Genomic DNA, 25,370 nt, shown 5'->3' with positions numbered 1-25,370 from the left:
ACTGTTTGGCTGTAAAATGAGAAAGTTTGCTCCGGCTGGTGGGCGGTGCTTGGTATTTCCTCATCTGATCTCAACATGGCTACCGGGTCACAAACTTTCTCATTTTACAGCTAAACAGTACACTACAAGATGTTTCCGAAAACATTGTATGCGAGAAATAGGCATTACAGTAACAGAATATTAATTCATATTTGATCAGCACTGCCTAGTTTGACCGTTTGATCGGAGTTTGCAAGTTATTGACAGCTGCTCAGAGATGGCAGGCTCCAGCTCGGCTCTGATTGGTTGTTTTCCTCCGGTCTGTGAAATCTTGCAGATACCATTAGGAGCACCGGAGGACACAGAGGCACATAATATTTTTTGGATTACCTGTCTCATGCACTACTGTCAGGATATAGTGACCGTTTTTATAAAAATAACTTTAAATCATATTTGCTCCAATCTGCCTACTGCTGCTTTAAAACACTGTCAGTATTTACTCCAGAGCAACCAACTCACCGGTAGTCTGTCACAACAGTATGCATTTATATAGTGTGTTTGTCTGAGACCTGCGGCACATGTCCTTCGCCTGTTCTCTCCTCATCCCAGCAGGCTCTGTTTAAATGCCACAGAGATGTCAGTCACCTTTTATGGGCTATATGTGGACTGCGGTCGCAGGCTGTGCTCAGAAGTCCCCTCTCTTATTACAATGTCATCTCTGGTTTGGAGCTCTGTCACAAAGGGCCCCATTCACAAGGCGATGCGTGTCTCCTGAGTTCGATTAGCTTGGAATTCCAGCGTTCCGGATGGGAGGATCCTGAGGCCTCGAGGCAGACGCGAAGCAAATGACGAAACACGGTTCACCCCTCTCCCAGTTTATACACCTACGGTACTGTACCAATGACAGAGTCAAGGTGCTTTGCTTAAAGCACTGAGACTAAATTTCATGGAAAATGACTTCTTCACAGAATGTCCTTGGAATGCTTTTATTTCATTGTGAGATACATTAGAGGAAAGCGATATTGTAGATAAGGAATTAAATCATTAGGAAGGAAATGAGCAAAATGATATGATTAATCTGTATCGCGTTTAATCATTGGCTGTGGGCGGGAAAGACAGATTACAATTTCATTGCTTCAATATTTCAACCATCAAACCCTTCTCATTTTGTACTTATGAGTGTGTCGGTGGTAGGTGGGAAGGTTGGGTTTTCTCAATGTCTGCATACGACAGCAATTAACTTATGAGCATATGCTTTGAACATCATAAACAATTTTCATCTATAGAATACTTTTACGGTATCATTTTGGTCAACAAAAATGCTTATTTTGCCACAATCTGCCACTGTGGCATAGACAGAAATATATAAATAAGTCTTTGTTACATGTCAAATTAAAGGGGACCTATTATGCTTTTGTACTTTTTTCCTTTCCTTTAGTGTGATATTGATATAGTTTTTTGTGCATGTAAAAGGTCCATGCCAAAGGGAGTTACTCTCCCTTACAGAAGCACCGCTACTGAACTGCCTGAAACGCCTTGCTTGAAGTCACGCCTTTTCTTCCGTAACGTGTTGATGTCACCAAGTAACACATTTGCATAACGACTTGTTTGGCAAACCCTCAAACAAAGTTAGTTAGAGCGGAGCTGGAGCAGAGTCCCAAGAGTTTGGTTCAGTTGACCAATCACAACAGAGAGCCAGCTGACCAATCAGAGCAGACTGGGATATTCGGGAGGGGCGGGGCTCAAACAGAGTGTTTCACACAGAGGCTGAAAAGAGGCGCTGCAGCACAGCCGGTATGAGAAAAGTAAAGCGTTTTATGAATATTAAAGCATGTGAACATATTGTAGTAGAAACCCAAAATACAAGTATGCACCTGAGAATAAGCATAATAGGTCCTGTTTAAATCATAAGTACAAACACTGGTGTCAAAACTACTCTAAACATATGTTCCTGTCACTCCGATAACAGCAAAATCTTTACAATGTCAGCAAAAATACAATTTTTGTTTCTGTTGTTGCATGACTTTGAAATGTAAAGTAGTCAGGATGCAATGAGCAAACATTGTATTTAACAGAAATTGAATAAAATTAATACATATGCACAGGCATAATATACTGTACATGGAGAAAATTGAAGAGCCAAAATGGCCAATGAATTCACGACGTTTGCCTTTCAGTGTCTCTCATTTTTTTATCTTTGCAGGATCTGGTCCAGAAGTCTCTGCAAAACAAAAAAAAACAACAATTGACACTGATAACTCCCCAACCACCCCGTCACCCCCCCCAAAAATAAAAACAGATCAAAAACACATACACTCAGTCCTCCCTTCCCTCAATCTCTTAAGAGCAGATCTGCATCATACAGGAGCGGCTCCCGCTGCTTAAATTGGCTTTCACTTCCATCTGCCTCACCCGTGAGGTGGCCGAGCCCGGGAAGGGGGAATAATTCTAACTTGCTATCTGACCGAACACACTGCTATGCAATCACCCTCCTCTCACGGGACTACCCAACAGCTGGAATCTCATTTCAGCCTGCATTCAAAACCACCCACCCCTCTACCTCTCACTATCAGACCCCTCTGTGACTCCTCTCTGGGCTCAACCTCTCTCTCTGTGTGTGTTGCAGACTTTCTGACAAAAAATGAGGCCTCTAAAGCACACACGACTCAGTGTTTATCGTGGAGGAAAACGCTCCTTTTTTCTTCCAATCTCACTGCGGTTGAGCCCGGCTAATAGCTTCGTTTGAGAGGTGGCGAGGTCACACTGGCATCGTAACGGTCGCGCCTGCTCCATTTCCCCAAGAAATAAAGTGTTCTCTTATTTGACGTCACACTAGGCTCTATAATTGCTGGCTGGGTCAGTAAACCACACAGCGCCGATTTACTGTAGAGCCACTGTTTAAAGTGAAAACTGTTGGTGGCCTGAGGAGAAACAGTTCCCAGTAAATGTTGGAAAACCAGAGAGAAGCCATTCATTTTGAGATCATCTTGAATAACATCTTGGTAAAAAATAACACACATACATTCTCTCTCTCACACACACACTATCTGAAGCCGCCATGATTGTGTGATTATCTGTAAGAGATTGGAGACATCTCCTCACACTTTTCACATCTCACCTGACTGACAGCAGATTCATTGTGTGGTTAGGTTATAATGGGAGACTGAGTGAAGGCTCACCCGCGAGTGAAGCTGAATGGATCTGTCTGACAAGGCATGTCCTGAATATATCATTCATTTGCCACATGCTCCTCATTGTTGGATGATGTGGACACTGCCTGTTAAAGCAGGTCCTACTGTATGCATTATATCAGCAGGGCCTCTAGAATAAGTAATATAAGTTATTATTGCGTGAGCTTTGGTTTCTACTGTGCTGAAAGCCAAAACCACACCGTGGTATAAAGCTGTGAAATGGGCTTAGTTGTGATGCAGTAAGGGTTTAGTTTTAGACTCTTTAGTGTTTCCTGATCTAATTTGGAAGAAAAAGCCAGTCACTGAAAAGCTACAGATTTCACATAAAATATACAGAAAGGAAAATGAATAGACCTAAATGCTGAATGCACATTTATGTGGGTGATAATCCAGTGTGATAAATAGCAGAGGATCTGGCTTTAGCAGTCAAACAGTGACCTCTGCTGGATGAAACCATGCTTATATACAGAGACACTTCATTTATACATCATGAGTAAGAAACACTTCAATAACACCAAAATAAATCAAAATACTATATTTTTGTTGTATTTAGGTGTATTAATTTTGATATGTCTTTTTTGGTCTAGTTTGAACTAGGGCTGTCAATCAATTCAAATTAATTCGCAAATTAATCACACATTTTTTAATTGTTCAAAATGTACCTTAAATGGAGATTTGTCAAATATTTAATACTCTTATCAACATGGGAGTGGGCAAATATGCTTGTTTAACGCAAACGTATGTATATAATTATTATTAGAAATCAATTAACAACACAAAACAATGACAAATATTGTCTAGAAACCCTCACAGGTACTGCATTTAGCATAAAAAATATGCTCAAATCATAACATGTCAAACTCAAGCCCAACAACAACAACAGCTGTCAGTGTGTCAGTGTGCTGACTTGACTATGGCTTGCCCCCAAATTGCATGTGATTATCATAAAGTGGACATGTCTGTAAAGGGGAGACTTGTGGGTACCCATAGAACCCATTTTCATTCACATATCTTGAGGTCAGAGGTCAAAGGACGCCTTTGAAAATGGCCATGCCAGTTTTTCTTCGCCAAAATTTAGCATAAGTTTGGAGTGTATCTTCACTCTCGCTTCAAAACTGAGCCCGCTACAACCTAAAAATTGCAAGTTGCGTTAATGCGTTAAAGAAACTTGTGACATTAAAACAAACTTAACTTTGACAGCCCTAGTTTGAACTGATGCCATTTAGTATTTTCATATTAGATTGTTTAATTTTACATTACACATTCTGTATTTCATTTAAAATCTTAAGTGCTCTCCCTTAAATGTGTTATCCCTTGGATTGGTATGAGTCCCAGATTTATAAATATCCAATCAATAGCTATGTTAAAAAAATATTGTGGCCATAAAATATACTGTGTAGACACCTGCTTTGAACATTTCTTATCCCCACCCACAATTATAAGATGTCAGCCAAGTTTAGTGTAAAGCGAACTGTCTGAGATAACATTGCTTTTCAACACTCATAAATTAAATTAAAAAATAAAATGTTGCACCTAACCGCTGCCCACCTCTTAGGTGACAAATGAGTGTGACTAGACTACAGTGACTAACATCTACACCTCCTAATAAAACCTCCTCATCAACACCATTTCTTGAAAAGAGCATTCCAATTTTAAAATGAGACTCTGGTGCAGTGTTGAACAGCAGGCCTTCAGAAAACAGCCAAAGCAATGTTAGAATTTGAGTTCCATGTTTGGGATTTTAAGCTTCTTTCGGTGCAAGACTGTTTGTGTTTTCTTTTCTATTGAATTCGTAGAATTTGACACATTTGATCAGTATTTTGAATTGATTTTTGTACCAAAAACTAAATCCCAACTCTACCTTTTTGAAGACGTCTGCTCGCAATCTGTTGGTTTGTGATACGGCCTTCTTTTTCTCCTCCTCTTTTTTCTTTGTCACCTCCGGCAGCTTGTTGTAAATCCTACAGACACAAAAAAGGCAAATTCATACAGGGCAGGGGAATACGGTATCAGAAGTCGGAGGGTGGCTGAGCTATGCCAGCGGATTGGCATACAGAGACAAGCTATTATCTAGTGAGACCACAGCCGGCAAAAGCCTGGATCCACTGATAAACAGGTCTCGCGCAGACTCCTTTTTCACTCCCACAACTCCTGCCAATGTGTTAAGAGATCCTCCAAGTCAGATAGTGTCGCTTTTGGAAAAAAAAATTACAATGGGCAGCCATCAGCTGATCAGGTGTGCCTTTCTAGATAAGGCAAGGGAGAAAAAAAAAGGAAAGAGATAAGGTATACAGAGGGTAGCTCATATCTCCTGTCAAGACATTTGGGCATCAAACATCTATTGTATCCATACATGTGGGTGTGTGAATGTGCACAAACCTGCTTGCATGGCAGATATGACAAACAAGCTTGATGGATTGTGCTGAATAATAATAAAAATAAAAAAAACAAAGAGCGAGGAGAGACTGAGTGACATCGTCTGACGTGGGTTTGGTGTGGAAGACTCACCGTCTGGACCTCAGCTGCATCTCTTTGCCTGATATAGACCTCTCTCTAGGCTTGAAAAGGTTATCTAGGACACACACACACACACACACACACACACACACACACAAACACACACACACACACACACACACACACACACACAAGAATAACAAATAAGAATTAATATGTAAATGAATCTTGACTATGTTAATAGCTGCCTGTGATCTCTCTGTTTCAGACACATTTGAGCGTTAACACACCCCCACATGCACACACACACGCACACACACAGAGACAAACCATACATAGCCATATCCAGTCCTATTAAGTCTGACTATTGTGTCTCTCACAGATTGGACTGAAGTGAATTGCCAGAGTGCTGCTGCTGCTCAGGTCAACAGCACCAAGGCTCTTTGTTCTTAATTAGACTCCAGACTTCAGTCACAGACCAGTGTGAGCTATTCAAGGCTCCTAATTCCATGACCTCCCCATGACTTTCCAAAACTAAGTTGGAGCCTTTTAGCTACCTGAATGAAGTATTATGCCTCCCTATACTTTATTAATGTTTTACTAAAGGGTTGAGGTGTCCGGTACGGTTGGATTTGCAAAAGAAAAATAGCTGTAAACAATCTGCTGTGATGGATGTGTGGGGAAAAAAGTGTTCATGCTGGTATAATCAGAAAGCATTTAAGAAATTCTGTTATTACCCAAACCTATGTAGAGAATCAATTCCCTGTCTAGCTTTTAAAATGCCATATTTTCTCAAAGCAGACGAAAGCCTTATCAAAGGCTGAACAAAGCCTTATCAAAGTTTATAAGTCTGACAGCTTCAGTGTGAGAGAGAGACAAAACAAGTCTGTTTTATGAACATCAAATAATATTGCAACAATTTTGAAAAATACTAGAAAAGTTAGACACACAATTATTCTGTTACTATGAAAAGTTCTTTATTGACACTAATAGAATTTACAGGTAATTTTTTGAATACCTTGCTGTATAACATTTTCAATGCTGGTTTAACCCTCTGATGGTACGTGTCCACAGGGTCGTTTTTTATTGGCGTGGGATCGCCTCACTTCCCAACATTGGACACTTGATGGGTTGCCACTAGACACAAGGTACTCGGCACCTGATTGGACAAACGATTACCCTCGTGGGCTGCTGCTCCCAGCTTTCAAACCGGAACCAACATGACGGCTCGTTTGGAAACTTTCTTCTCTTATATCGCGAAAATAGTTCACCGAAATGTGTTTCTGAAAACATTTTATGCAAGAAAGAACCCATGCAGTTGCTGAATATGACTTTATTTTGGATCGACAAGGCTTAGTTTATAAGTTTCTCGGGAGTTTCCGGAGGCGGTGAGTCGCGGTGGACGCCCGTGATTTGCATAAAGTAGCGCAGACCTCAACTTTATGCAAATTTACGCTACCAGACTGCATTGCACGGCAGCTTACAAAGACAATGAATGGAAAGAGAGGAAAGGATGGAGGCTGTGGACATATACTATGAGACTCGCGGGATCGTGGGTGATCCCGACCGACTTTACTGTCTTTCAGAGGCTGTAGCAGGTCCACTTTTAGAGCTATGCTAGCTTGTCGGGGAGAAGGCTAAATTACACTACAAAGTTAGGCAAAATTTGGCGAGGAAACACTGGCATGCCGATTTTGAAAGGGGTCCCTTCACCTCTGACCTCAAGAAATGTGAATGAAAATGGGTTCTATGGGCACCCACGAGTCTTCCCTTTACAGACATGCCCACTTTATGATAATCACATGCAGTTTGGGGCAAAAAACATGCAGTTTTTTGAGTGCAGTATAAATGTGTTATTTTCGCCTACTTTCTTTTCTTTTTCTGCATACTGAGGTCCCTAAACAGTTTTGGAATTGCATAAATTGGGTATCACTGTAAAGCTGAGACTCTTGCGTATCCAATGAGCACAATTGTATTCATGTGTGATGATGTTAGTCCCCATAGTAGTCATTTCATTGTAGTGAGACCATTTCTTTAAAAACAGCCTCGTGAATCTTTACAACCACAAACTAGAGACCTAGAGCATTCAGAGGATGAATGGCTTTCCTAGCTAGATTGACAATAAGTGGGTTTTCTGAGCAGTTTCCAGAACAGAAGTGCTCGCCATCCAATTGCCAAAAAATGCAATTCTTGCAGAAATCTCCAAAGGTCAAAAGTTTTTGATAGCAAATCACAGCATGGCTTTTTCTATGGTGTTTCTCAAGGTCTTGGTGTCATAATGTGGCATTTTGGAGGGATTATTTATCATTTCTATCAAGTCTCGAGTGGTAAAAAATGGTTAAATTTAGCACCAAATCTGTGTAACAAATGTTATCCACCCAAAAAGTGCTGCAACAACTTATGAGACATAAGTGAGCATGGGAATGGCCATCATATACTTCTATCATAATGTTCTAAACCCTTATACACTTTCATAATTAATATTAATTAATTAATTAATTAATTAATTCATGTTTATTTTCTTATTCATGACTAGAGCAATTTGACACACGGTGCTGAGCTGCATCTTAAATTAATCTTCAGGTTCTCAGCTTTCAGATGATGTACACCACTTCTGTGTGACATCTACTGTTGACCTACCCCCCCCCTCAAAAGACAAAAACTGTGCTATAGTGGATCTCAGAGGGTTTAAGGAATTTGCATTGAAATATGTTTTTCATGCCCTTTACATCATGTCTGGGCCCCAATTCTTTATTTATATGTGCCTCTGTGCTCTGTTTGATTTAATCTTTATCTGTATTTGTGAATTTATATGCATGGTGTTTTCTTTTTCCTGTATGACAAATGCTTTGTCGTATTTTGACCTTGTTTAATTCCTGGCTGCGAACCAGTTTCATGTGGGATAAAAAAAAAAAAAAGTTGGAACAAATAGAAAAGAAAATGTCACATTTATATTCTAGACACTTTTGGTCTCAACTTGTGTGTATTCCCTGCATACAGAGTTTTAGGGGGGAAAAAAAGATCTGCAATACTAGATAATGGCCAGCAGAGAGCAAAGTTGGATAATTGCCACTACACTATGAGGAGAATAATATGTAAAATCCCAGCTGAGGTTGTTGAGGTTAGCATGAATTATCTGAGAAACAGTCAATAGTTCCTCGAAAAATCAATATAATTCAATATGACATGACAACAAGTTTCTTATTTCCCAGTGTATGTGTGGGACTACAATGTATTCTATTCACCAGAGAACTGTATACCCACTGAAGGAGCCTTCATCCCCAACAGTCCAAGGAATTGATGAATGGGTTAGTCCCTGCAGAAGTGATGTAATGACAGATTGGAAAAATGGTAAAAGATCGATGTAGAAGATGAGATTGAATCCTGGGAGACTACAGTATCTCAAGTAAGTGCTAGACTGTGAATTGCTTACACACTTCCACTTCTACAACTCCCAGGATCTTCTATAGTATGATCCACAGCTGGCGGTATGCCGCTGTAATCACGGGTGGCATGGCAGCAGAACCGAAACCTTCTGATTGGTTGGGCAGAGATATGAAATTGTACTCGTGCTTTCTCCAGGAGTTATTCAGCTACACTTACCACTAAGTGGATCCGGTGTGGTGCAGTTCCTCTTTTGTTTGCCTCGATCCTCCCCGAGGCCCCGCACCACCAGGTCTGGATTGGATTCCTGCAGCGATCTCCTCCTCCTAGCCCTCTGCTCCAACCTCCTCACCCGACCCTGAGATCGGCTGATGAAGTCTGGCCTGAAGAGCTCCAAAGCCTCCTGGGGTGGAAAGAGGAATACATACAGTAAGCTGCCTGTCGGTGGGAAGAATACAGCACAACTCATAGACACTAATCCTGTGGAAAGACAAAGAAAAAAGCATCTTCATTGGATTAGAAATCTATTCTGAATATAACATAATCTATTCCTTAACCTTGGAGAATCCTTCACAGCCCTGTAATAGCTAAGAGGTATAGGCAATGTGGTAATAATATGCTCAGCTTTAGTGGGGATAAAGGTAGGAGAGCTTTACTCAGGGGGGATCTCTCTCACTGGATCTTTACCCCTCACAACGTGGAGATAAAACATGTTACATCAACAGGGTACAAAGAAAAAAGGAAAATCAATTAAAAAAAGGAGAGGAAAAACTGAAAATTGTGTAATTATTAAAGAATTTTTTTAATTCCCCCTCTACTTGGCAGAGGCTGTGTCAAACACCAATTAAAGCAAAAATCCCTCCAAGTGTAAAATTCACCCCTCAAGAGATGCCGCATGCTTCTGTTGTGATGATGGTTATTCTAAGAGTAAACACATTAAGATTCTCTTTGTGGGAAACCTTAATTGAAATAGTCTAATACATCATTCCTACAGGTTTAAAGGTTCCATATGGCACACACACTTCACTTTTCCACGTCTGATCATAAACCATGTCTTGTTGCACTGTGTATAACACTAAACAGCTATTCATGGTATTTTCTTGACTCCATAAATGACCTTTAGGTTGTTAGTCTTGGTTCTGTTCTTTGTGGAACCATTATTTGTTGTATTTGCATCCTCAGCAGCTCCACTCATTCTCTGATAGTTCTTAACTTTGATGGATCAAAAGCAGTGGAACACATTGAAATTTACCACTGTGGGCTTTCATTCAGTTTTAGCTTGAAACTGCATAAATAATCTCCTTGTTACAGCTAACAGTCTCACAAATGTTCTCAATAGGATTGATGATCTAAACCAGCAGTTCCCAACCTTTTTACTCAAGGGACCCCTTTTCTCTCATTGTGTAAACTGACAACCCCTGACTAAGTGACATACTTTAAAGATATTTAATATTCTGAACAACTGATAATATGTACAATTAACTCAAATAGTGAATTAAATAACTGCAGGAAGTTTGTGTAAAACAAGCAATTTTGACAAATTTTGAGCAGATTATTTCCTGTGAATATTGCATCAGAGATGAATTTTCCTGTTATTTTTAGGAACTTTTAATACAATTCTCTGTCTGTAATATGATTTTTTTTATTTTTAACAATCCCACATATTTAATAAGCTTCTTTTTTTTGACAAATTCAGTGTTTTCTTCTCCCTGACGCTTGGCCATTGTTCTATTAGCTCTTTGGTTGTTTTATCTGCACACTTTTCTAGTGCAGGACGAGTCTGTTTAGCAGAGAGGGAAAGCTCTGTGAATATAGCTTGTGTTCAGGTCTCCACTGTGCCCTTATCTTGTTTATAGCTTAAATAATAATCCAAACTTTAAAAAATAACAATTTCATTTACTTTTCTTCACATAAATTAATGAAATGCTGAGATATAGGTTAACTGTATATTTGTAAAAAAAACCCGTTGTATTACATCCGTTAAAATCAAGAAGGCCTAGTGACCCCCCCGTTAAGCTTTGGCGACCCAACCTGGGGGTCGGGACCCCATGTTGGGAACCAGTGATCTAAACTAGTTGTTTATTGTGTTACTGTTATTTAACCTTATATACATCCATATATTATAAAACAGTTCAAAAATGGTCAGAGTTTGAACAAAAAAATTCTTAGCACAAGATCCACTTGAAGGTGAACTCCACAATTCTACACATCAAAGTCTGTTTACAGGTCATGGTGAGTACTACTGCATATGAAAAAAAATAAAAAAAAGTATAAAGGTTTTTGTGGCTCCAGGAGAAGCTGTTCAAAATCTGATAAATTGCAGATTGGGGCTGACGAATACAAAAATCTGGGGGCATGGAGCTACAAAGAAGTGAGGTTACCAGACTTCTTTAGGCCACTGCTCATCTCTGCTTGAGGCTAGCAGCTCAAGGCTAATTTAGCTGCAACTAGCACAAACACTCCAGTATCTCAAACCGAGCTGTCGGCGGCGGAGTTGCATTGTGGGCGATGTAGTCAGCAGGTTTTGACAAGGAACAAGAATGTTGGTGCCTTTAAATGAAACTCGCGAGCTTGTGTTTACAACATGGGAAGTCATGTACACAATATGCATGGAGTTCAAGTGGTTAAGTCGTGAGAACACCGCTGCTGATCAACGACAATATTAACGTTACTGTCGGCGTCTGGAAGCCACAGAGGCTAACAATTTAGCAAGCTAGCGAGCGGGTAACATAATGCAGGAAATGCAAAGTCATTATGACAGAGGAGAAAGATGAGGCCGTTGGGAATATCAACATTTTCCTCAGACATGTTATAAAATTACAAAGAAATACAATATACGACTAAAATTATAATATATATTTACTTATTATGTACCGAAAAATGAACTTCCGTGGCTTCCGCCATTTCTGACAACGTCAACAAACACGTCACAACTCGTGAACTCTGAGCTTTCAGAAACTTTCCACTTGAGAGGTCGTGAATACCACAAGAGAGGGGTGTTCATTATGTACTCTTCTCGTGAACACGGTAAACACGACTGCATTTGAAGTCACCATGTGAGGCATAAAAAAATAGAGTTCAATGGAGACCTTCCCTAAAGAGAGACAGGTTACGACCTCCCCCACATATACATGTGTATGTATTTATTATATATATATACAGTATATAAAGTTGTCTACTCACAGCAACTGAGTCGGTGATTGAATGTTTTTGTCAAACATCCTTTTCCAAGGTTAATAATGAACTTTCACGATCAATGTTTACTGTGGAGCACCTTTAGCGTGTTCCTATTGTGTAGTATATTTCATTATATACAAGTCATTATTTGAAATGTGGCTCCTACTTTGAGGCTGAGGTGCTTGGCTGTGCCTTCCAGAGAATCAGCCTTGGGTCGGGAACGACGGGTCTTATCGGAGCCTTCTTGAGGCTCCGAGGAACAGTCGTGCTGTTGTCCTTCCTCTGTCTCGTCAATCCTTGCTTGCTTGCTCCGAGTTCTGGAGTCCGCTTGAGAGACACAGAGAGAAGTGAACTTTAATTTGGCAAGTCACCAAAAACAAAAAGAAAAGAAAGTGGATTGGATTATTAAAATAGATGTGTGTTTGTTGTGTGATACTGTTTGGTGTTGTATAAAAGACATACAGGTGATGTAATCCAGATGACTGTATTCTTCCCCTATAGGACTGAGTTATAGCACAATTTCCACAATGTTCTTGAGTTCCATCTCAGTATTTTATGATCTGGAGAAAGCAGGAAACTGAACAGACCTTAAACTGACCCTTACACACTCACTACCCCCACAACTCATAGAGAGAAAAAACCCAGAGGGAACTTGAGTGTGGCGTATGAATAATGCAAAAGATGACAGTGCATCCATCCTGCACCCGTAACCCCATTCTTCTAGCTTTTGTGGAATACATACTGTATATCTCCACTGAATTCCCCGCTATAACCATGTGGCATGTACAGTAGGTAGAGCACCATCACATGCTCCAGGAAGCACATGTAATGTTGCAGGTCAGGCTATATAGCTACAGGATATGTCTTGCCCTTCAGGCATCGGAATAAATGACGTGCCCAGAGAAAACAGTTTAAAGAAGAAAACACACAAGGGTGTGGGATGATGCAGCACATAAATGTTGTAATGAGTGGAGAAAGTGCTTTAATAATTAAAACGTGTCGTGTTGCTGTTGTTCTTCTTGAGACTGCCCTGGTAACAGGGGAGGCATGCAGGTAAAACTGCTTCAGGCAGTGGCATCACATTGTTGTTTTTGTCATTCTACAGTCTACTCACTGTACCTGAGGTACAGCAGATATACCTTAATATTAAATAGTTTGACATTCTGGAAAATGCTATTATTTGCTTTCTTGGGGAGAGTTAGATGCAAAGATTGACTACTCCAGCCTTTAGCTTAGCTTAGCATAATGAATGTAAACAGGGGCAAACAGCTAGCCGGACTATTTCTTAGTTAGGTGCAGTGACTTCCTTTGTCTTGTCGTCACTGTGGGATTTCCAGGCAGCCAGCAGAGACTGCAGGAAGTCACCTAGTCCACAACTTGACCGTCCATAAAACCACAATTTGTCATTTTTGCATTTTGGTTTTCGCACAGGTTAAACAAAAGAGATATAACACGTTAAGTAGTGAGCCATACAGCGGGTTCACATAGGCCGTGAAATGCTGCGCTATGTTAACTGTTGCACAAGCCGAAACCTGGCTGTTCACACCGGAAGCACATTTCTCTGCGCCGGTCAACAAGCGATTCTGCTCCTCTGCTGTTTCTCTCTCTCTCTCTCTCTCTCTCTCTCTCTCTCTCTCTCTCTATTTCTGTCTGTCTGTCTGTCTGCTTGTGTGTCTCTCTCTCTCTGTGTGTGTGTGTGTGTGTAGTATGTCTGCTCCTCTCTCTCGCTCTCTGTTTAGACACAACTGACAAATACGTGGATTAAGTAGATAATTTAAAACCCCCAATCACAAAAAAGCAGTGCCACTAGGCTATTTCTAATAAATATAGTGGATGGATTTAGAAATTTGACTGAGGGGGAGGGACTGGGAGGGAATAGGAGGAATCAAGACTCTGGGAGAACACCAGGGAGAAAGGGGAGGGAAGTAAGAAGCATTAGTTGGATGCGTATTTTATCAGAATGAGATCATTTATATCATATATATACAGTGTATATCTTATATATATCATATATAATTTATATTGTTTATAGTAGATTATCAGTGTATTGTCTTGCCAAATTCGCTGGCAGCACGCAGAGAAAATAGACCTGATGCTGATACTATGTTTATGTGAACAGCCCAATTGATTTACACGGGCGCCGAAAGGACGCGGGCAGCACTTCTCCAAAAATCACGGTGCTTTCGCTGTGTCTTCGCCGCCTATGTGAACCTGGGGTTAGAGGTGCTGGTAGCTGTTGCCCCTGGACAGAGCCAGACTAGCTGTTCCCCCTGTTTCCAGTTTTTATGCTAAACTAAGCTAAGGTAACAACTGCTGGCTGTAACTTCATACTTATCATATAGACATGAGAGTGATGTCGACCATCTCATCTAACTTTCGGCAAGAAAGCAAATAAGCATATTTCCCAAAATGTTGAACTATTCCTTTAAAATGGCATAATTATTTAATGAATTAATTAGCTACCTCTTAGATGAAAAACCTCTTCTCAAACCTGCAGTGTGACATCCAGTGCTGTTGCTTTGGGACTAGTATGTTGTGTTAAGTCCCATTTATAATCAGTCTGCCACCAATAACTAAACAGCAAACTCCTCAGTGGCATAAACTAAATCAGCTCTCATATCACCTTGATCTTATCCTAACTTATATAACAGGAGACCTGGAGAAAGACTATAAAATCATGCAAATTAAGTCTATTCAACCCACTGTTGACATATACTGTATACAGTCACAGTTCATAACTTTAAGATTTTATACGGAAGTGTTGGAAGTTAGAGGAGGATAAATTAAAGTACTAGGTCTTTATTTAAAGACCAAACACTGAGCGTGACTCTGAGTGTGTGTGTACCAGTTGGGATTTATGTTAAACAATGTGAATGTATAGTAGGAGAAGTGTGGTGGCTGGGTGTGGTTCTATTAATAATGCATAAGGTATAAATCAAAAGACGAGAGACAGAGTGAAAAAAACCCTCTTAGAAACTCCACTCTTAGACCACCTTGGCACCGCATTCAGCTTGCTCTTACGCCTCGGAAATGTGATCTTATCTAAAATAGCTTAAGAATATACGGGCCACTGAGAGGAATATAGATCGATTGCATAGGTACTTTAGATTTTCACTTCTGAAACGAAGGGATGAAATTCATACCTGGGCCAACATTGGAAGTGTGCTGCCTGTGCCTGAAATTGCTACGGATAGGGAAGGCTGCCTCATCTGCATTCCCCTTCTGCCTGCCAGCCTTTGTGTTTGAGGGGCTTGGCCCTCTGAATGACAATAATCCCAAAGTAGTGCTGTGGCGCTGCGTGTCTGAATCCTCAGCCTTGCTGTTAACACCATGAGCGGGTGCTGTTTGCTCGATCTTGTAACCCCTGTGCTGTGATAGAGGGCTTCTGCAGTGACCCGCACCACTCTTTCGGTCGTTGCGTTTGTTTCGGCCCAACATGGCCGCTCTGGCTCTCCCGTAACCCTCATTTATTTGTGCTGGTTTGTTATCTGTAGTGGATCTGCGGCAGGATGAGACACCGAGGCGAACAGACAAGGTGGACCTGTGCAAAGTGGGTTGACCTGTTCTTCTTCCCTCGAGTTCCACAAGGGAAATGAAAAGTGACTTGTCCAAAAACACGACAGAGCTAGTGGACCTCAGTGGCACCTCGAGATGGATACAAGACCGGTAGGAAGGCTGCAAGGACAGATTCGTTAATGAGCCACCTATCTCGTCCTGCTTCCTGTCGCCCTCTGTGTAGCTGCTTTGTACAAGTTGTGCTTTCCTCTTTCCGTGATCGCTCACTGCCAATCGATCAGCTGGCGAGTAGGCCTGTCCGAACTCATTTGGCATCACGACGGTAGGATTTTGTCTGCACACATCTGGTTGACAGTTTGAGACTCTCGTTGTGTTCGTGGGTATGAATGACGCTCTTCCTCCAAAAGTTTTTAGTAGTTTTTGTGGAGTTGATATCATCACGGGCTGTGCTGGAGTGGATGGATACGCAGGGTCCTGTGGGGTTGAAAGTGATGGCAAAGTCCTCTGAACTGCGATGGTGATGGAAGTAAATGCTGACTTTGGACTCCTTTCGACCACATCTGGGACACTTGCGGCCCTGAACAGGTTGGAAACTCCACTGTAAGATCCACTATCTGCAGTCTGAGAGGAGGCAGAGTGTGTTATTGCCCTAAGAGACACACTCTCCTTCTTCTCTTTCCCCCGCCACACACCCCATGACAGGACATTCCTGTGCAGTGAAGCAGCGACATCCTTACTTGAGGCCTATGAAAGGACAGAGAAAAGAAAAAAAAACGTTATATCAGAGTTGTGCGAAATTGACTCCTCTGCAAAATGAAAGATTCTGTAACTCAAAGGAAACCAAGAAAGACTGCAAATACAATGATATTAGCCGCTATGATGTGGTTCGAGGGACTTATTATCTGCTCTCTTGCTCGACTTGTGTCTTTATCTGTTGCCATGACAATGTGTAACTTGATGGGCAGCACTTGGGGACAAATTATCCGTGACATTTAAAATGAACAATCCAGATGTGTCTTCTGTAAAAAACAATTAGTCTCTCAGATTTTTCAAATCAGTTCAAAAAAAGAAAATTAAATTACCTTTGAATGCACCGTAGATATTTGAGTTAAACATTCTTTCCTGCTGATTTTGTACACAGGATACTTAGCTGGTTAATATTTTTCTTTTCTCTCTGTTCGAAGGGCAAACAATTACACATCTTCCTCAAACTGCTCTCACATTCCCAAGACCCAAATACCAGGAGAGGTTTACACAAATATAATTTGGCTTAATGAGTAATTTTGTCTCTTGCTCAAGTGTTATTGTAAAGCGGAGTAATGGAAATCTGAGGACATCACCTAATTAGATCAGAGATCAAACATCATTATACGGCTGTTCTCCTTTCATTGCATTGGCTCCCTGTACATGCTAGATCAGACTTCAAGATCCTACTTTTAGCTTACAAAATATTACACAGACTTGCACCATCCTACTTATCACCTGTAGTCACTCCTCACATACCTGCTAGGGTTTTATAATGCTGGGTTCCTAACTATTGCAAAAATAAATAAAGCATCAGTAGGTGTTAGGGCGTTCTCTTAACAAGCCCCCCTTCCTTGGAATCATCTTCCTACCCAAATTCGAGAGGCTACCTCAATCTACTCATTCAAAAGTAAACTCAAAACACAGCTTTTCGCATCAGCCTTTAACCTCACTCAGTCTGCCCTAAAATACTACACTACCAGCCCAGTCGCACAGCAGTTTGTGAAATAGTCACAACATTTTATGTATTGATTCGTGTAGACACAAATTAAAAAAAATATCATGATGGTCAGCACGAAATGAAATTGTGAGTAATCCACAGTTGTGAACCGGGAAGTATAAGGAATGGGGAATGCCACATAGTGAGGAGGTTAGGGTGGATGGATGGGCAAAAAAACACAAGACTTTCGCCCAGGAGGCCGGTGTTTGTGTCCCGTGTGAAACAAAAAAAGTTGATTTATTTGTCACGCAACGTCTGTACTTAAGTTACAGCACTTCCAGTTATTATAACCGTGATCTTATCCTAAACCTAACTAAGTCGTTTGTTGCCTAAGCCTTACCAAATCAATCTATTCCTAAACATAACTAAGTATTTTTATTTTGAAGAGACTGGAGCGGAAATTGACACGTGCGTCACATTCGAAGGGAAAAAGCACGACAAATACGTTGTTGAAAGTCGTGCTGAGCATCACGAAAAAAAAGGGAAATTTGTGTGTATGTAAACAAACCGAATAGATTTCGTGGCAATTTTACGAATTACCTTGACACTGTGTTGAAACTACGGTTATCCAACTTACCGTTCTGTATGTTTTTGTATATTTTGCTAATGCTGGTACTGTTTTTATTGTACGCATTGTGTGTGTCTAATTTTAATTAATAATGCTGTGTATGTAGTTAATCTCATGTTTTGCTGATGTTGCTCATTGCTGTTTTTTATTATATGTACAGCCCTTTGAGGCATGCTCTCTGATATTGGGCTATAATAAACTTCGACTTGACTTAATTATAGAAAAAAACCATTTTGTTACACATTCAGACATGGAGTTTTTACAGAATATGTATTTTTAGTTGACAGTGATGACAGTGAAATTGCTCTGAGTCAGATATCCATAATAATCATTTTAGAGTACATCTTCCTTCAGGCACACGTCTCCTTCAAGTACACAGTGACTGATCACTGAGTGCAGCAGTGTATCCACCCAGTACTTTGCAGACACAGTGTTTAGTAACTTCCCAGGTCATAAATCCTTGAGTAAACAGATAAGTACACCCAGAGATGTTTACCTCATTGATGTTAGGTGTCGATAGGCTTGGGAAAGTCCGACTGCGTAAACCCACTGACATCGACCAGCTGTCTTCTATTTTCTCATCTGTCAGTTCACAACAGAAAAAGAAACATATTGTACATCACTACAGCTTCTGATCGGCTGCACACAACCATACATGACATAAAAATGGAAGTCCACTTCAAAAGAAACACAAACATCACACTAAACCATCACAAAAGTACAGCTATGTGACAAGCTGCACTTTTGTGATGAGTAGGAAAGTCTGATACTGACAAGTTGTCACTGAATATAGTGTTTCTGCTAATATTTCAATATTGCATTATTCACTTCACTTTATCTTTCCATCATTTATTCCACGCTTAGAGGCTGTTCATTCCCACCCATTAGCACTGAAAAGAAAATCTCTCTCTCTCTCTCTCTGGCTTTCTGCTGCTCAGCTCAGCTGATGGCGACTCTGCTAACATGGTTATCTGCCTTGCTTGCCTGGCACATTTTTGATTATTCCTCAACAATAGCTTAAATGTTTAGGCCCATTGTTTCAGGCTTATCGACTCATTTTATTCACCACTCAGTGTAATTCAGTTTTTTTAATCATGATACACCAAATGCACTGCTCTCAAGTCAGCTGGTATAAAGCCCGATGTAGCTATTACAGTTAATAAAACTGAGATTACAACAAATGGAGGCCTAATTTGCTCTTTAAACAAACTTGTCAAACGTGCAGAGCAGTTACACAATATCACAGTGAGACCTTTGCAAATTGAAGTCATGTCGTTGGCCTGTTAATATGTTTGCATGAATGGCACGGTTCATATAATACAAGGAAAGTAATTATGTTTACGCCGTGTGTTCCACTTTGAGGTGAGTCACATGGGATGGGAATGCAGGCTCCAACAACAACACGGAAATAGAAGTTTGTTCACAGTTTCACCCCATTTTTTTTCCTTTGATTTATTTTTGCCCAGCCAGCAAGTGTAATTGGAGGAATAGCATTGTTCTAATGTTGCACTCCACAAAAGCGGGTTGGTTCGGTGTTTGTTTGTGTGAGAGAAAAGGACCCTGAAGGACATATGGATTAAAATGGGGAATCAAACAAAATACCTAGACTGAACACTGAAACAATGGAGGCGAAGGGTGACGAGAGTCGTTCAACCAGAAATGGATATTTTTAACATCAAACAATATATACTGTAGTATACACAGCGCAGTGAATGAAAGAAAATGCAAATGAATACTACTGGATGTGGTTATGTATTGTATGTGCATATATGAGTAGAATGAATAGCATTTGTTTTACATTGTTAGCCATACGGGGACAAGGACAAACCAAGGACTCACTGTGTTGTTTATGTATGTAAATGACAGGAATTATATGCTGCTCCATGGCCTTCACAGAGCGTCACTAGAGCGCAACTCAACTCAACGCATTCGGGAGACGTGTTAGACAGCTTTCTACACCACCATCCTCAAAACCCCAAGTATCCTTTGAAGAATGGTGCTTCTCACCAATGTTGACAACATAAAATGTTTATGATAACATAAAAAACAAGTGCACATGAAAACAAAAAAAGTTTGTTGAAGGATAAGTCTGTTGATATTCTATATTTTTTTCTTATTGTCACCAAATCACATGAAAAGACCAAAATCAAGAACTTTTTACAAGTATTGTCTGCGTAGCCAAAGCCTGATACAGCTCTTATTCCTCTGTCCAAAAACTATTAAAACACACAAATGAGCCACACAGTTGCACTGGGTGACTCATTATGATGAACATGGGAACTGTAGTTTATTGAGTTGATCCCACATGCTTCTTCCTGCTGCCAGGAGTGGAAGTAACGAATTACATTCACTCTTGTTACTGTAACAAAGTCGTGTTTTGTGTTTTGTTTTTAGAAAATCTGTAATTTTACTTTTAAGTAGCCTACTTTTTATCTCACGCATTGTACTTCGCTACATTTCAAGTCACATTCGTTACAGAGAAAAACAAAAAGTTGCAGGTGTTTCTGCGGCCGCAGAAGGGCAGAGCTCCGTGTCCAGAGAGGAGACACTCTGGAAATGATACCTTATAAATGTCTGTGTTTCCTAGATGAGTACACGGGCCGCAGCTAGCACTCATAAAAATTAACAACAATGCAGTCAAATTAAGGATCACATATGGGGTTGTGGTTATAATTAACCTTATTTTACCTCGGCATAAAAAAGGTCGCAGCTATCTTAATTAATGACTAACTTAATGCACCACCCGGCGAGCATGCTCAGTGACGCATCCACGATGTTCAGATCGCGTTTAGATGGTAACCCTCGATTTGTAAAACTCGCAAGATGGTTGAGGTTAGGCATCGACCTTGAATGGTTAATGTAAGGATAGGTCGTCGGGTCTGTCTAACATGCTACCATTCTCACGGCGGATCCTCCACTTCTGCATTCACTGAGGAACTTTTACTTTCAGTGAGGCGTGGGAGTCTTTTCTGCCGTTTGACACTGTTCATCTCTGATGTGACGGTAGAGCCTCATTCAGCTCATAACGTTTTTTAATTTGTGGAGCCCAGTGGGACCATGGAGGCTGAATGGACAATTTATACTGGGACAGGAGAGTGGACTGGTTTTATTCTGCTTTGAGAATGAACAAGTAGAGAAGTTGAACCTGCGGTGCAGATTGTGGAGGGCTTCACGGTGCTCAAGACTCGCAGGTTTAGGTGAGTAGGCAACACAGTGATTGTTGACAGCCACTGTGGAGTTTATATTGTACATACTGTACATGTCCACATTGTCTGCTTTAGAGATGTTATATTCTACTGTTGATTCTAAAAGAAGTTTCAGGCTATTTAACGTATGTATCTTTATCTCTTTTCTGGTTAAATCTTGTGAGGCTACACTGAGGAAAGCAGTTGTATATTTATTGATAATCAGTTGCACAGACTGCAGAGTGCCTGTCCGTCTGTTGGTTTGGACATAAGGGGTCTTGTTGCCCTTTTTTAAAAGTAACGCAGTAAAGTTTTTTAGTACATTTTAACTGACCTACTTTTTATTTTTAATTAAGTAAATTTTTACACAAGTACTTTTACTTGAGTAAGATGTCTTTAAAGTTACTCAAGGCCTACAGTATTCTAGTACTGTACTCTTTCTATTACTATTACTTTCTCTTACTATTTATTTATTGACGGACTGTACACACTATGTTCACCCATTCACTCTGTATCTTTTATATCTCTATTATTGTCTCTATTTTTGTATACCTTTACCTCTCCTGTGATTCACTCTGTTTGCTGATGTTGCTGCTTTGACACCTGAATTTCCCTCCGGGGATTAATAAAGGTCCATCTTATCTTATCTTATCTTATCTTATCTTTCCACCTCTGCCTGCTGCCATAAATACATGCTAGCCTACTTGCATGCTGGCTATAAGTAGTTGAAACACCATAAATGCATTATGTACTCTTGTTTGAGTAACGTTTACTAAAATCTACAGTGCCCTGCTGTTTTACGAAATGACTTAACCTTTTTTTTAAGTGAACATATGCATTTAAAGGTTTTTGTCATTGATAGAAATGAATGAGCTTGGGGCTGAGAGCCGCAGACAGGCTGGGGAAGTATTGAGAGACAAACACATTGCTGATTTTGGTCTTGTTGACATGAAAATGTATAATATAGGCGGCCCTATCCTTTGAAAGTAAACCTTATGCACCAACCAAAGGGTCTGTGAGAGACAGAGAAAAAATAGAAACACAGTGTGTGTTTGTGAGGGAGACAGATAGAGTGACAGCTCACAGAGAGCGAACAGGGTTTGCATTTGGCTAAGGTGACCATATGCTCATTGTTGCATGCACGGAAACCAGTGATTGAGTAAACCTTTGTGCTCCTGACAGCGCTAGGAACAGACAGGGAGGCCGTGGGACCTACAGCTGGTTAGGAAGCAGACAGGCTTTGCAGAGCTGTGGGTATATAAGAGATAAACCCATAAGCACAGCCAGTATTGAAATGCGGCTCATTGAGGGAGCACTGGGACAAAATGCGGGTATTCAGATGTGTCAAACGTGCTGGTGTTAACTGAGGTTATTTTTGTCATGGACAAGTTTTATAATCCTGGCCTTTTACTTTATGTGCGTCATGTCTTTTATTTCTCTGCATGCTGTCGTTTATACCTACAATTTTTTGATAAAAAGAAACCAAACCTACAAAAGTCAGGGTAAATTGCCTCTTGTATGAGGAATAGTTACCTCTATATTTCATTTTTAATTGTGCCCTTGATGCAAATTACTTTCACACATGCGTTATTGGTCAGTGAATCAGGGATTATAAGGATGACGCAAATGCTCTCATTATCTGCAGCAGTGTCATACTTGTTTCTGTATTAGAGCAATTTGTCAGACTGAGTCAAGCGTGCTGTAATGGTCCTGACTGTGGGTCACTGGAATGTGGTCACATGGGCCATAATCTGTTTGAGTTCGCAGTAGGAAAACATACCAGTGGCCTCTAGAGCTATTTGTATTTCATATTAAACATTTATCCCCACCTGAGACAGCAAGAATGCGGTGAAAATTTTCCTCTTAATAAATTATAAAACCTGAATTCACATAGAGTATCTGAGTTTTATTACAATAAATAAGATTTGCAAATGTGAATCTCCCATCTAACCAGGCTGGGGAGAACGAGACATAGCGAAAAGAGGCTCAGAAACCAATATTTGTACAGGCAGGTGTGCGTCACAAACTTCCTTAGTTCTCACCCTTAGCAGGTATCTTTGAATGAAAACACAATATTTCATCTGTACATTCGGACCTTCGTCTAGGCTGTCTATGTTAACTGGACACCGAGAGTAGAAGGTAGAATCCCACAACTCGGTTTGAATATTTTACTGACACAGCCTTACCCTTTCACACACACACAGAGTCTTAAAGCTCCTTGGGCTGCCAGAGTGGTTAAGGCCAAAAGATTCAAATTAAGACCTGCCAATACAAAGAACAGTCCACATGAATTACTACTAGGGCAGAAGTTAATATCGTGTAATTAACTTAATTTCTATTCTATTCATTAACGTAATTGCTATATCGCATTAAAGCGATTTTTAGGTTGTAGCGGGCTCAAGCTAGAGTGAAGATACTGGTATCATATGAAACTAGAAAATCTAATGAATCCATTGGTACCTAAATAACGCTCCATACTTATGCTAAAATTTGGCAAGAAAAAACTGTCATGGCCATTTTCAAAGGGGTTCCTTGACCTCTGACCTCAAGATATGTGAATGAGTTTATGGTTCCATGGGTACCCACGAGTCTCCTCTTTACAGACATGCCCACTTTATGATAATCATGTGCAGTTTGGGGGCAAGTCATAGTCAAGTCAGCACACTGACACACTGACAGCTGTTGTTGCCTGTTGGGCTTGAGTTTAACATGTTATGATTTGAGCATATTTTTTATGCTAAATGCAGTACCTGTGAGGATTTCTGGACAATATTTGTCATTATTTTGTGTTGTTAATTGATTTCCAATAATAAATATATACATATAATGGCATAAAGCAAGCATATTTGCCCACTTTTTGTTCACATTAATGTTCTGCACATTAGTAACTATGCAAATGACCTACCACTGCTGACAAGTCTGCTTGATTTAGGTAGATTATATTGGCAGTGCCTGTGAGCATAATATCTAAAATATGTAGTATATTCTTATATATATGCCATAATCATTAAGGAACACTAGTTTGACATAATTACTGTTAAAAACAGACAGAAAAAGAATTCTGAAATTTACCATACAACTCTTATTGTATACATTGTGGAGCTTTCCTACCTGATAAAGCAGAGGCCAAGACATCAGCTGTTGCTTCTCTCTTTGGAACAGATACATCCACTTCTCTCAACAGAGTGTGAACACTCCTGCACTCCAGCCAGTCATCAGGTAGCCGAGAGCGCTTTGTGGTCTTTTCTCAAGCCCCACTGGTAACTCCTCTCAGCTGACAGAGGATCAGGGAGCAAAGCACAAACTCATCAACTGAGTCAATACGTCTATACAAATGACCCTGTGAGCCTATGTTAGCCGCCTGAATGTTAAGAGCTGCTCTGCGAATGAAAGAGAAGGGGAACCCTGTGTCCTTGGTTCAATGTTAACGGTGATGGCTCTGGCGGACAACGCTTCAGTCGATATTGATATTTCTCTGTTAATTAATTCAGTACACACACGCCCTGGGTTACAAACGCTCTGGGTTAGCAATGCTGGTTAAAAAACAACCAATAGGGATCTCTGGGGCTTCCAGCTGTACTCTAGTCCTTGAGTCCATTTGAGTTGAGTCCTCCAGGCAGGCAGCTCAGCGAGGCAGTCTATCCTTCTTCTCTCCTCCATCCTCTCCCCAGAGCCCAGGCTCAGGTAGCAGAACAGGTGACTGGCTCTCAGGTTTCAGGCCTTGCATAACAGGTCCCCACTGCACAAGTTATTAATGGAGTCAGAGGCTCTCAACAGCTCCTGCAGTTGCCTTACTGATGCAGCAAAGAAAAAAATAAAATACATAGATAAAATAAAACTGAGGCTTTTTCCTCCACTCTTTCCAGTGCTTTACTCACTTTCCACAGATGTTTTCCCGATGCTTCTTTGGAAAGACACATATATCTTCTTGGGAGTAGGTGCATGTGGATAAAAGAACAGACAGTAAAGGCAAAAACTATAAATAAATGTCTAGATATACGGCGCTGAAAGTGCTGAATATTCAAGTCATTGTTTCTCCCACAGCCAAAGTAGGGTAGCATTAAAGATCACAGTAAAGTACAGTAAGTTTACACTGTCTCAATGATGAATTAGCCAGTTACTCAACTAAAACAGTAAAAACACTGAGGTATATTTCACTCCTGTCACCG

The 25,370-nt window shown here is 40.4% G+C and overlaps 1 protein-coding gene across 2 annotated transcripts; it reads right to left on the bottom strand.

Annotated features, from left to right (window-relative positions):
- Nucleotides 1-959: 959 nt before the first annotated feature.
- LOC141773496 (uncharacterized) lies at nucleotides 960-24,702 on the bottom strand. 2 transcript variants are annotated; one of them, XM_074645362.1, is made up of 8 exons: nucleotides 24,313-24,702; nucleotides 18,513-18,598; nucleotides 15,332-16,448; nucleotides 12,355-12,515; nucleotides 9,231-9,414; nucleotides 5,679-5,742; nucleotides 5,032-5,131; nucleotides 960-2,200 (listed from the first exon to the last, which is right to left on the bottom strand). In XM_074645362.1, exons 2-8 carry the CDS (start codon nucleotides 18,570-18,572, stop codon nucleotides 2,171-2,173), a joined length of 1,716 nt encoding a protein of 571 aa, XP_074501463.1. In that variant the 5' UTR covers nucleotides 18,573-18,598; nucleotides 24,313-24,702; the 3' UTR covers nucleotides 960-2,170. The 2 variants fall into 2 exon arrangements, 1 of the variants encoding a protein (XP_074501463.1); XR_012595132.1 differs by lacking the exon at nucleotides 5,679-5,742.
- Nucleotides 24,703-25,370: the final 668 nt, after the last annotated feature.

The sequence above is a fragment of the Sebastes fasciatus genome, chromosome 9 (assembly GCF_043250625.1).
Source record: "Sebastes fasciatus isolate fSebFas1 chromosome 9, fSebFas1.pri, whole genome shotgun sequence".
Lineage (NCBI taxonomy): Eukaryota > Metazoa > Chordata > Actinopteri > Perciformes > Sebastidae > Sebastes > Sebastes fasciatus.
Note: the sequence above shows the minus strand (reverse complement) of the source record. Positions and strands in the feature narration are given on the sequence as shown.